General features: G+C 42.1%; 1 protein-coding gene across 1 annotated transcript in view; it reads left to right on the forward strand.

The window, feature by feature from the left end:
* The first annotated feature begins 6,307 nt into the window (after positions 1 to 6,307).
* The window catches only part of LOC120723590 (ribonuclease inhibitor-like), a 37,725-nt gene continuing 30,019 nt past the window's right edge, over positions 6,308 to 14,013 (forward strand). Inside the window, exons 1-3 of the mRNA XM_040015120.1 lie at positions 6,308 to 6,367; positions 6,923 to 7,194; positions 7,274 to 7,447. Coding sequence (XP_039871054.1) covers positions 6,308 to 6,367; positions 6,923 to 7,194; positions 7,274 to 7,447 — 506 coding nt within the window. The remainder of the gene's footprint in view (positions 6,368 to 6,922; positions 7,195 to 7,273; positions 7,448 to 14,013) is intronic.

Genomic DNA, 14,013 nt, shown 5'->3' on the forward strand with positions numbered 1-14,013 from the left:
CCCGCGACCCGGCCTCGGATAAAGCGGATGAAGATGGATGGATGGATGGAGAGATAAAACTAACAGCTTTAGAATCAGCGTAAAAAGGACGTAAACACAAAGCTCGGAGCCGCCGAAACATCAGAATCAGCGAGCTGTCGGCTTTCAGCCCGACAGTCCGTGCCATTGGGTGAGAAAGGCGACATCTTACTGATTCTGATGTGTCGGCGGCTCTGAGCTTTGTGTTTACGTCTTTGTGCAGAATCCGTGTTCCTGCTCTCATTTACTGTTTCAGCTGTTTGGTGGTTGTTAAAGTTTTGTGAGGTTTAACCTGAGATTCTGGCGTTGGTGCAAAATGCAGCTGCTCGCATTTTAACAAGAACTGGGAAATTTGAGCACATTACCCCTGTTCTGAGATGTCTTCACTGGCTACCTTGTCAGGTTCGAGCAGATTTTAAGGTCCTGCTGCTCACCTACAAGGCTTTAAACGGATTGGCACCTTCATACCTCTCCGACCTTTTACACCTTTATGTTCCATCTCGTGCTCTCCGATCTCAGGACTCTGGTCTTCTAAAGGTTCTTAGAGCCAGAAAAAAGACAATTGGAGAGCTTTTTCTTTTCATGCCCCGTTTCTGTGGAACAACCTCCCACAAGATATTCGGCAGGCTGCTCTGTGGAGGTTTTTAAAACCAAGTTGAAGACACATTTGTTCACCCGATCCTACATGTCTTAATTCTATGGCTTTTAGTTTTTACATTTTTATTGTTTTTAACTTGTATTGTGTCTTTTACCTGTACTGCTATGTATCGCTTTTATTTTATTTATCTCTTTAGTTGTACAGCACTTTGTTTGAAAGCACTTTATAAATAAAGTTGTTATTATTATTATTATTATTATTATTATTATTACAAGGTCCACGTTTACGGGAACATCTGCCACAGATATGGGAGAATATTTGATTTCTATTATAGACAGAAGCCACGGGTGTGTTCAGTCAAAGGTTTAGAATAAACTTTGGTCTATAAATGTGTTTCATGATTTATTTTTAACTCCAACTGCTTATTTGTACTATGCTTTCATTTCAGAGTGCAATGAGAAATAAAAAGGATATTTTCAATAAAACTGTCACGATCCTGGGTCTGTGACTCAGTGTTTTCTGTTTTGTATTGTTAATCTTTGATTTCATGATGTATCTTTGTTTATTCTTACGTTTTGGTTCTGTGTTTTGTTGTACCTCTAAGTTCAGTCTATGTATTTCCTGCTTTGTTGTGAAGGTCCGTGTCATGTCAGTGTGTTTAGTTTGCGTTTCCTCTGTCTCGTCTTGTCAATCACTCCCAGATGTGTCTTCCTTCTGTGTCTCATTCCCTCGTTATCCCTCTGTGTATTTAAGCCTTGTGTTTGCCTCTGTTAGTTGCTGGTTCGTCTGCGTATCTGTCAGGGTCCTGGGTCCTGGGTCTCCTGATCTAGTGGTTTCAGTTCTTTGTGATTTTTGTGTTATGTCAGTGTAGTTTGTGAGTTATTCTATGCTTCCTAGGTTTTGATTCCCTGCCCCCCTTGTTTCTCTGTGCACTCTGTTCTGTGTTTATTCTTCTCTGTCCATTTCTTCCGCCCTGTGTTGTTGCCTTCTGTGTCTCCCTCTGTGTAACTGTCTATATAGTGATGTGTTGTGGTGCTTTGCTCCCACCCCTTGTGTTCCGTGTTTTCGTCTTCCCTTCGTGTACTTCTTCATATTCGTGTACTATTAGTTTTTAGGTTTTTGCTTAGTTTCCATGCTCACCTTCTCCATTTCTGTTTGTATCACCATGTGATGAATAAACTCACTTGCATCTGAGCTGCCTGCATAAAGGGTCCTTTGATAATTTACACACGGCTCGCAAACCGTGACAAAAACACTGGAAAAATTGGGCAGTTCTAAAACATTTGACGGGTAGTGTATAGATTTAGTTTATATATTTTCTTTATTTATAATAGTTTGTTTTATATTGTAGCAAAGTGTTACTTGGATACTTCTCTATGTGCTTCTTTATATGCAATTTTGTTGCATTCTGAGCCTTAGAAATTTATTGGTGGTAGTGATGAACTGCTGTTAGAATCAAGTTAAATTCCGATAAATCAGACAATTACCTCTCCAGCTGTTGTTACAGTCTTTGTTTATCGGATCCTTACAGGGTAAAAGATGACGACACCTAAAGAAATCCTTCTGGGGACTTTGGAGAATTTGGGACGTGATGACTTTGAAGAAAAGTGGCATCTGAAGAAGGGTCTGTAGAAGGTTTACCAGCAATCCCAGTGAGTGAAACTGGAGAATGCAAGAGAGGACAACATAGTGGATCTGATGTTTGATACCTACGCTATCAACACTTTTGAAGTCACTAAAAATCTTTTGGGGAGGTTAAACAGGAATGATCTGTTGGAGAATTTAAATAAAACCATCCCAGAACCCAAAGGTAAGTCAGGGAATGACTAAACAAAAAACACATAAACAATAAAAACATTAGTTAACATTACACAGGTGCCATAAGCATCCATATAAATAATAAATCCAAAACACTTGCCAACACTTTCAGGAGTGAGAGACTGCAGAAAGCCTACAGTTTATATGTGTTTTATGTATCTGCACAAATAACCTCCTGTGTACACACATGAATATCTGCTCTCTGGGTTGGTTTGATTAAAATGGGAGCAGCAGCAGGTTTTCAGCCCATTTTACAGATTTATATTGTCAGATTGGTTTTAGAGCTGTTTTATCAACATAAATGAGGCGACAACAACAGTTTGGGACACGTCACAAATATGATCAAAGTGATAGGGTTTCCGAAAGAGACTCAGGCGCAGGCCAGGGTATTCCTTTAAGCGAAGAACAGTGCGTTTATTTACAGTGAACACATTCACCAAGTGGCTACATACAACGTGCAGGGGAAACGGGTCCGTGTCGCCAGGGTCCGTGGGAAACAGGGTTGGGAGAAGGGTGCTCCACACTTTCTGTACAAATGTTCCTCCTCAATCACTCCTCTCAGAATCCAAAAAAACGATACTGATAGCTCAACGATCCAGCGAAGACTAGTGCAGACTCGCCATGTAAGTAGTGCAGTTATCAGCTGGGATCAGCGGCCGGTGCGATGATGAGCAGGTGTGTGGGCCAGCAGCGGGAGCCCGCAATGAGCGTCGCCGCGGCGAGAGAGAGAGTGAGAGAGAGCAAACAAACCACAAACATATTGCACAATAGAGGATCGACCAGCAGGGGCACAGGGACCATGACACAAAGTGCTTTTTGTTAAATCTATTTACTAGTTGAAGGTAAAGTTAAAAAAAAAATGGCTGCCATTCCTTTCTGCTGTTTGGAGACCCAAAGAAAAAAATGCCCACACAGTAAATGCTTTTTATTATGGTTGATAAACAGGACACTAAGGTGATTGGTCAAAAGTTTGAGGAAAGCCACAGTTCTCCTTATATGACTGAAATCCACCATTTCAGCTCACGTTTTTTCTTCTGCAGCTTTCTGGGAGATTCCACTTCAGCCTTCTGCTGGCAACGCTCCCATTACCATGCTTCCCTTAGGCAGCATCATTAGAAGACATAGCATACATTTACACTGCTATGCAGATGACACCCAGCTCTATCTGTCCATGAAGCCAGATAACACGCACCAATTAGTTAAACTGCAGGAATGTCTTAAAGACATAAAGACCTGGATGGCCGCTAACTTTCTGCTTCTTAATTCACATCAAACTGAGGTTATTGTACTCGGCCCTGAAAATCTTAGAAATATAGTATCTAAGCAGATTCTTACTCTGGATGGCATTACCTTGGCCTCCAGTAACACTGTGAGGAACCTTGGAGTCATTTTTGACCAGGACATGTTTCAATGCACATATTAAACAAACATGTAAGACTGCTTTCTTCCATTTGTGCAACATCTCTAAAGTTAGAAATATCCTGTCTCAGAGTGACGCTGAAAAACTAGTTCATGCATTTATTACTTCCAGGCTGGACTACTGTAATTCATTATTATCAGGAAGTCCAAAAAACTCGCTGAAAAGCCTTCAGTTAATCCAAAATGCTGCAGCAAGAGTCCTGACAGGGACTAGAAAGAGAGAGCATATTTCTCCTGTATCGGCTTCCCTTCATTGGCTTCCTGTTAAATCCAGAATTCAAAATCCTGCTCCTCACATACAAGGTCTTAAATAATCAGGCCCCATCTTATCTTAATGACCTTGTAGTACCATATCCCCCTATTAGAGCACTTCGCTCTCGCTCTGCAGGCCTACTTGTTATTCACAGAGTATTTAAAAGTAGAATGGGAGGCAGAGCCTTCAGTTTTCAGGACCCAAAAAGATAGTTGGGGTTTTTTTCTGTTGTATTATTGTAGGTTCTTTATCTTACAATATAAAGCACATTGGGGTGACTGTTGTTGTTATTTGGAGGAATTAAAAAGAAAACTTTTATACTTGAAATTCTTTCATTTATTCTACATATTTATTCATTACTGGCTCCATAGTGTTGTTTATGTAATATGTGAAATGTTGCTAGTATTGATTTGGTGCTGTATAAATAAACACAATTAAATCAAATGTGTCTCTATAAAACCTGCCCTCAGTTATAACCCAAGTGTCAGGGCTCAATGGCTCATGAAAAGGAATGGAGTCAAGCACAGAACCAAAGAACGGAGGCTGAGTGACTTTTAAAATAAATGTATTTTACTAGATTTCTCGATGGAGAAAGCTGAATCACGGCTAAATTCAACAGCAAGCGAGGTATTATGAGAAGTGCAGAGCTGAGGCCAGAACATAAGCTGAGGCAGGTCAAAGGAACAACAGGGGCAGAATCGGGCGAATAGAAACTATCCACGATCACTGGAACAAAGGAGATAATAATCAGAGTGGTCCACAGTGTAGTGAATGAGTCCAAGATTTAAAAACTAACAGGTGTTACGTGGCTGCAGGTGGAGATCAGCTGGAGGAGGAGATGAATTAAATCTGGGTACAGAGTGAGATGTGGGTGCATAGGGAGGCAGGCAGGTGAGGATGGCAGTTTGCAAGAGTGAGTTTTCCCAGCAGTGGCAGGCCAGAATCCTGAGGCGTGACTTATGGCAAGAGTTGGAAGATATATCCAGGTGCCGACTAGGGAACAGGAAAAGAGGGTTACGCGAAACATGCTGAGGAGCACAAGACAAAATGTGAGGCAGAGAACTGACTGTGGTAAGCAGACAATCTGGAGAAGGTTCATTGTGAGTGCTGCTCATAAATACTGCCGGAGTAATTGGCAACAGGTGAGGAGCAGGGAGGAGTGAGGAGGGCTCCACCCAGGGGAGGAGAGCTGATGCTGTGGAAAGTTACTCAGACTCACCCGGATCATGACACCAAGAGTCCAGTGAACTGAACACATAACCACAGTAACCAGAATGCAGTTTTCTCATTTGTGTCATTTGCTGTTTATTCATGCAGAGATTCTCACTGAGTGTCAGCTCAAACTCAAGTCAGACCTGAAGCAGAAGTTCCAGTGTGTGCTCGAGGGGATTTCTACAACAGAAAACCCGACCCTCCTGAGTCAGATCTACACAGAGCTCTACATCACAGAGGGAGGGACTGCAGAGGTCAATGATGAACATGAGGTCAGACAGATTGAAACAGCATCCAGGAAACCAGACAGACCAGAAACAACCATCAGACAAGAAGACATCTTTAAACTCCCACCTGGAAGAGATAAACCAATCAGAACAGTGCTGACAATGGGAGTGGCTGGCATTGGGAAAACAGTCCTAACACAGAAGTTCACCCTGGACTGGGCTGAAGACAAAGCCAACCAGGACATCCAGTTCATGTTTCCATTCACTTTCAGAGAGCTGAATCTGCTGAAAGAGGAAAAGTTCAGCTTGGTGGAACTTGTTCATCACTTCTTTACTGAAACCAAAGAAGCAGGAATCTGCATCTTTGAAGACTTCCAGGTTGTGTTCATCTTTGATGGTCTGGATGAGTGTCGACCTCCTCTGGACTTCCACAAAACTACAATCCTGACTGACCCTAGAAAGTCCACCTCAGTGGATGTGCTGCTGATAAACCTCATCAGGGGGGAACTGCTTCCCTCTGCTCGCCTCTGGATAACCACACGACCCACGGCAGCCAATAAGATCCTTCGTGACATTGTTGACATGGTGACAGAAGTCAGAGGGTTCACTGACCCACAGAAGGAGGAGTACTTCAGGAAGAGATTCGGAGATTCGGAGCAGGCCAGCAGCATCATCTCCCACATCAAGACATCACGAAGCCTCCACATCATGTGCCACATCCCAGTCTTCTGCTGGATCACTGCTACAGTTCTGGAGTTTGTCATGAAGAACAAAGAGAGCGAAGATCTGCCTAAGACTCTCACAGAGCTCTACCTACGCCTTGTACTATTTCACCTAAAAACGAAGGACATCAAGTATGATGGAGGAGCTGAGACAGAGTCAGTGCAGGAAGATCATTGAGTCTCTGGGAAAACTGGCCTTTGATCAGCTGCAGAAAGGAAACCTGATCTTCTATGAATCAGACCTGACAGAGTGTGGCATCGATATCAGAGCAGCCTCAGTGTACTCAGGAGTGTTCACACAGATCTTTAAAGCTGATGAGTGTCACATGTTCAACACGTTGTTTACTGTTTCGTCCATCTGAGCATTCAGGAGTTCTTTGCTGCTCTTCATGTCTATCTGACCTTCATCAACTCTGGAGTCAACCTGCTTAAGAAACAATCTCCTCTCTTTAAAATCTTCCAGAAAACACTTACTGTAAAAGAGTTCTACCAGAGTGCTGTGGACAAAGCCTTAGAGAGTCCAAATGGACACCTGGACTTGTTCCTCCGCTTCCTCCTGGGTCTTTCACTGCAGACCAATCAGGATCTCCTATGCATGCTGACACAGACAGGAAGTAGCTCACAGACCAATCAGGAAACAGTTCACTACATCAAGAAGAAGCTCAGTGGGAAACTGCCTGCAGAGAAAAGCATCAACCTGTTCCACTGTCTGAATGAACTGGATGATCGTTCTCTAGTGGAGGAGATCCAACAGTCCCTGAGTTCAGGACGTCTCTCCACATATCAACTGTCTCCTGCTCAGTGGTCGGCTCTGGTCTTCATCTTACTGTCATCAGATCTGGATGAGTTCGACCTGGAGAAATACTCCCGTTCAGAGAAGGCATTTTTGAAGCTGCTGCCAGTGGTCAAAGCATCCAAGAAAGTGCTGTAAGTGAATCTATGAACAAATATGTTTAATAATGATAGATGAATAAAATAATATGTCTCCATTGTTATTCTTCCTCAGGCTGAGTCGTTGTGCACTCTCAAAAAGAAGCTTTGAAGCTTTGTCTGAAATTCTCAGCTCCCCATCCAATCATCTGAGAGAGCTGGACCTGAGCTCGAACTACCTGCAGGATTCAGAATTGGATTTGCTGTGTGTTGGACTAAAGAGTCCTGACTGTAAACTTGAAACTCTCAGGTAAGGATACAGACTTTTTGACACTTTTTGACTCTTAAATCTGTAAGTTTATCTTGATGCGGACGTTCAAAGTTAGCACAATTTTCCTTTTAAGTTCCTGAGTTTATATTTTTGACTGTCAGGTTGTCTGGACAGATGTTTTATTTTATTTTATTTTTTTACTTGTCCCTAAAGTCAGAACTAAACCCACATGTAGATGACTTTCTGTTACTGGAGCAGCCTTCCTGAAGACAGCAGTGTGTTTTCATGCTTTTAAAGCCAAACTCACCTTTCTGACCTGGCTTTCATTTATTATCTATTTTTGTTTGTTTATTATATATTTATTTCTACTGTTTAACTACTGCTCACATCTTTTATCCTCCTTTTTAATTGTTCATTTCTTTTTACCCAGTGTTTCTATATTGGACTTTGTATTTGTCATCTATATTTATCATGCACTACTTTGCTCATTTATTGTTTGGTTTTAATGTTATTAAATTCCGGTTCTTTTGGTATTCTTTACGGCCAAAAAGACACGGCTCAAAAGTGGTCTTTTTACTTTTTAAGTTATTAAATTTGTAACTGTAGTGATTTGTGTGTGTGTGACAGAGAGGCACTGCTAGGGATTTTTGACACAAGTTGTTCTTGTAAAATCAGTCTGTGAAGGTTCTCAGACATCCAGGTCCATCGTAGTCTAAGAAGCTTGGAAGAAAAGCGTCTGGACTCTTTAAGTTTCCTTGAAGATGTTCACACTCTTATGAGAGAAGCGTCTTCATTGTCTAAGAGTCAATGGTGGAGTGGGGCAGTCAGTGAAAGGGCAATGGTGGTGGCTCAGGGTTTGTATATGTTTGGGGGGTTCAGAGGGAAAAGATGAATGCAGGTCTGGAGTTGTGTGTGAGAGCAGGGAGTGAATCTGATCAAACATGAGTGTCATGAAGCCTGTTTGCAGTTATTTGCACTGTTTTCCACTCTGGATGTTTGTTTCTGTTCAGCTGTGAGTATAAAAGGCTTCATTCTACATAAAATCTATTTAACACTTTTAGTTGAAGGTAAAGTTTAAAAACAATGGCTGCCTATTCCTTTCTGCTGTTTGGAGACCCAAACAAAAAAATGCCCAGACAGTAAATGTTTTTATTATGGTTGAAAACAGGACACTAAGGTGATGGTCCAAAGTTTGAGGAAGCCACAGTTCTCCTTGTTTGACTGAAATCCACCATTTCAGCTCACGTTTTTTCTTCTGCGCTTTCGGGGGGGTTCCACTTCACGCCTTCTGCTGGCAACGCTCCCATTACCATGCTTCCCTTGGCCGCATCATTAGAAAACATAGCATACATTTACACTGCTATGCAGTGACACCCAGCTCTATCTGTCCATGAAGCCAGAAACACACACCAATTAGTTAACTGCAGGAATGTCTTAAAGACCATAAGACCTGGGACCGCTAACTTTCTGCTTCTTAATTCACATCAAACTGAGGTTATTGTACTCGCCCTGAAAAGCTTAGAAATATGGTATCTAACAGCTTCTTACTCTGGATGGCTTTACCTTGGCCTCCAGTAACACTGTGAACCTTGGATCATTTTTGACCAGGACTTTCTTCAACTGCCACATATTAAACAAATATTTAAGACTGCTTTCTTCCATTTTTGCAAACATCTCTAAAGTTGAAATATCCTGTCTCAGAGTGACGCTGAAAAAACTGTTCATGCATTTATTACTTCCAGGCTGGACTACTGTATCATTATTATCAGGAAGTCCAAAAAACTCGCTGAAAGCCTTCAGTTAATCCAAAATGCTGCAGCAAGAAGTCCTGAAGGGACTAGAAAGAGAGAGCAGATTTCTCCTGTATCGGCTTCCTGTTAATCCAGAATGAATTCAAATACCTGCTCCTCACATACAAGGTCTTAAATATCAGGCCCATCTTATCTTAATGACTTGTGTACCATATCACCCTATTAGAGCACTTCGCTCTCGCTCTGCAAGCTCACTTGTTGTTCACAGAGTATTTAAAGTAAATGGGAGGCAGAGCCTCCCGTTTTCAGGCCCCAAAGATATTTGGGTTTTTCTTGTTCGTTTATTGTAGGTTCTTTACCTACAATATAAGCACATGGGGGTGCTGTTGTTGTTATTTGGAGGATTAAAAAAAAACTTTTTTTACTGAATCTCTTCATTTATTCTACTATTTTATTCATTACTGGCTCCATAGTGTTGTTTATGTAATATGTGAAATTTGCTAGTATTGATTTGGTGCTGTATAAATAAACACAATTAAATCAAATGTTCTCTATAAAACCTGCCCTCACAGTTATAACCCAAGTGTCAGGGCTCATGCTCCATAAAGGAATGGAGTCAGCACAGAACCAAAAAACGGAGGCTGAGTGACTTTTAAAAAATGTATTTTACTAGATTTCTCGACGGGAGAAAGCTGAATCACGGCTAAATTAACACAGCAAGCCGAGGTATTATGAGAAGTGCAGAGCTGAGGCCAGAACATAAGCTGAGGCAGGTCAAAGGAGGAACAAACGGGGCAGAATCGGGCGAATAGAAACTATCCACGATCACTGGAACAAAGGAGATAATAATCAGAGTGGTCCACAGTGTAGTGAATGAGTCCAAGATTTAAAAACTAACAGGTGTTACGTGGCTGCCGGTGGAGATCAGCTGGGAGGCAGATGAATTATCTGGGTACAGGGAGATTTGGTTGTGCATAGGGAGGCAGCAGTGAGGATGGCAGTTTGCAAGAGTGAGTTTTCCCAGCAGTGGCGGCCAGAATCCTGAGGCGTGACTTATGGCGAGAGTTGGAAGATTATTCCAGGTGCCGACTAGGGAACAGGAAAAGAGGGTTACGGAAACAGCTGAGGAGCACAAGAAAAAAATGTGAGGCAGAAACTGACTGTGGTAAGCAACAATCTGGAGAAGGTTCATTGTGAGTGCTGCTCATAATACTGCCGGGTAATGGGCAACAGGTGAGGAGCAGGGAGGAGTGAGGAGGGCTCCACCCAGGGGAGGAGAGCTGATGCTGTGGAAAGTTACTCCGACTCACCGATCATGACACCCAAGAGTCCAGTGAACTGAAAACTATACCACATAACCAGAATGCAAGTTTTCTCATTTGTGTCATTTGGTTTATTCATGCAGAGATTCTCACTGAGTGTCAGCCATCAACTCAAGTCAAACCTGACGCACAAGTTCCAGGTTGTGTTCGAGGGGATTCTACAACAGGAAAACCCGACCCTCCTGAGTCAGATTCTACACAGAGCTCTACATCACAGGGGGAGGGACTGCAGGGTCAATGACGAACATGAGGTCAGACAGATTGAAACAGCCCAGGAAACCCGACAGACCAGAAACAACCATCAGACAAGAAGACATCTTTAAACTCCCACCTGGAAGAGATAAAACCAATCAGAACAGTGCTGACAATGGGAGTGGCTGGCATGGGAAAACAGTCCTAACACCAGAAGTTCACCCTGGACTGGGCTGAAGACAAAGCCAACCAGGACATCCAGTTCATGTTCCTTCACTTTCAGAAGCTGAATCTGCTTGTGAAAGAGGAAAAGTTCAGCTTGGTGGAACTTGTTCATCACTTCTTTACTGAAACCAAAGCAGCCGCGGAATTCTTCATCTTTGGGGACAAAAAGACTTCCAGTTTGCGGTTCATCTTTGATCCCATGCTCACCTTCGCCATTTCTGTTTGTATCACCATGTGATGAATAAACTCACTTGCATCTGAGCTGCCTGCATAAAGGGTCCTTTGATCAATTTTACCACACGGCTTCGCCAAACCGGACAAAAACACTGGAAAAATTGGCAGTTCCTAAAACATTTGACGTGTAGGTATAGATTTAGTTTTATATATTTTCTTTATTTATAATGGTTTGTTTCTATATTGTAGCAAAGTGTACTTGGATACTTCTCTATGTGCTTCTTTATATGCAATTTTGTTGCATTCTGAGCCTTAGGAAATTTATTGGTGGTAGTGATGAACTGCTGTTAGAATCAAGTTAAAATTCGATAAATCAGACAATTACCTCTCCAGCTGTTGTTACAGTCTTTGTTTATCGGATCCTTACAGGGTAAAAGATGACGACACCTAAAGAAATCCTTCTGGGGACTTTGGGACTTTGTCATGGTTCGGATTTTGAGGAAGAGACTACGGCTGCATGTTCTTAGTGAATGTCAGAATAGTGATTTTTATTATACATATGTACATATGGGGAAGATGAGCAGTACAAGGCTCTAAGCGCTGATCTCCCCCGAACAGTTTCTTCACAAGGGTTTTATTACAATGATGATGTCAAGTCACATGATCGGTATCAGTCAGGGGGAACTCAGAAAGTTCCCCGATATGGCCTCCAGATGTGTGTGTGTGTGGTGTGTATCTCTATTCGTGTCTATTGTGTGTGTATGTCAAACAGGGACCATGTAGGGGCCTTGTCTTGAGACGCCCTCACAGTTAGCTATTACTGGACATGATAACAGTTTGGGCCTGTTCAGAGAGTTTACCTAATATGGACATGAACTGCTACTTTAGAGAAAAACAAGTGTGTAATACATTGTGCATTTTGTAATAGTGCAGCTCTCAGAGAGACTGTCCTAAGACGACCTTTCTGTTCTTATTAAGTGTGTGTTGTTACAGGCCGGCGTACGTGCAGAACTGAACGCAGAACTAAGGCAGGGTCCAACAGGACCCACAAGCTTCTGAGTGGTTACAGAACTGTGAAACAGCTTTAAGCAAATAACAAGAATAGTACAGAACAACAGTAGACTAATTAAAGTACTGATAATCTGTGTAGATTAATATTCTAGTCAAAATAACCTAGATGTGATTCAAAGATTATTCTGTCAACTGGTTCAACAATGGTAAATGATTAATGGTTGATACTTCTGATTATAACTGTGATCATAAGAATACAAAATAAAATATCTCCTGGTCACAGTGGTAGTGATGAACTGCTGTTAGAATCAAGTTAAATTCCGATAAATCAGACAATTACCTCTCCAGCTGTTGTTACAGTCTTTGTTTATCGGATCCTTACAGGGTAAAAGATGACGACACCTAAAGAAATCCTTCTGGGGACTTTGGAGAATTTGGGACGTGATGACTTTGAAAAAATCACGTGGCATCTGAAGAATGGGTCTGTAGAAGGTTTACCAGCAATCCCAGTGAGCAAACTGGAGAATGCAAAGAGGATGGACATAGTGGATCTGATGTTTGATACCTACGCTATCAACACTTTTGAAGTCACTAAAAATATTTTGGGGAGGTTAAACAGGAATGATCTGTTGGAGAATTTAAATAAAACCATCCCAGAACCCAAAGGTAAGTCAGGGAATGACTAAACAAAAAACACTTAAACAATAAAAACATTAGTTAAGATAAGATAAGATAACCTTTATTAGTCCCACACGTGGGAAATTTGTTAACATTACACAGGTGCCATAAGCATCCATATAAATAATAAATCCAAAACACTTGCCAACACTTTCAGGAGTGAGAGACTGCAGAAAGCCTACAGTTTATATGTGTTTTATGTATCTGCACAAATAACCTCCTGTGTACACATGAATATCTGCTCTCTGGGTTGGTTTGATTAAAATGGGAGCAGCAGCAGGTTTTCAGCCCATTTTACAGATTTATATTGTCAGATTGGTTTTAGAGCTGTTTTATCAACATAAATGACACGTCACAAATATGATCAAAGTGATAGGGTTTCCGAAAGAGACTCAGGCGCAGGCAAGGGTATTCCTTTAAGCGAAGAACAGTGCGTTTATTTACAGTGAACACATTCACCAAGTGGCTACATACAACGTGCAGGGGAAACGGGTCCGGGTCGCCAGGGTCCGTGGGAAACAGGGTTGGGAGAAGGGTGCTCCACACTTTCTGTACAAATGTTCCTCCTCAATCACTCCTCTCAGAATCGGGTTCCAAAAAAACGATACTGATAGCTCAACGATCCAGCGAAGACTAGTGCAGACTCGCCATCTAAGTAGTGCAGTAATCAGCTGGGATCAGCGGCCGGTGCGGTGATGAGCAGGTGTGTGGGCCAGCAGCGGGAGCCCGCAATGAGCGTCGCCGCGGCGAGAGAGAGAGTGAGAGAGAGCAAACAAACCACAAACATATTGCACAATAGAGGATCGACCAGCGGGGCACAGGGACCATGACACAAAGTGCTTTTTCTTAAATCTATTTACTAGTTGAAGGTAAAGTTTAAAAAAAATGGCTGCCATTTCTTTCTGCTGTTTGGAGACCCAAACAAAAAAAATGCCCAGACAGTAAATGCTTTTTATTATGGTTGATAAACAGGACACTAAGGTGATTGGTCAAAAGTTTGAGGAAAGCCACAGTTCTCCTTGTTTGACTGAAATCCACCATTTCAGCTCACGTTTTTTCTTCTGCAGCTTTCTGGGAGGTTCCACTTCAGCCTTCTGCTGGCAACGCTCCCATTACCATGCTTCCCTTAGGCAGCATCATTAGAAAACATAGCATACATTTACACTGCTATGCAGATGACACCCAGCTCTATCTGTCCATGAAGCCAGATAACACACACCAATTAGTTAAACTGCAGGAATGTCTTAAAGAC

The sequence above is a fragment of the Simochromis diagramma genome, unplaced genomic scaffold (assembly GCF_900408965.1).
Source record: "Simochromis diagramma unplaced genomic scaffold, fSimDia1.1 OVJJ01000684.1, whole genome shotgun sequence".
Lineage (NCBI taxonomy): Eukaryota > Metazoa > Chordata > Actinopteri > Cichliformes > Cichlidae > Simochromis > Simochromis diagramma.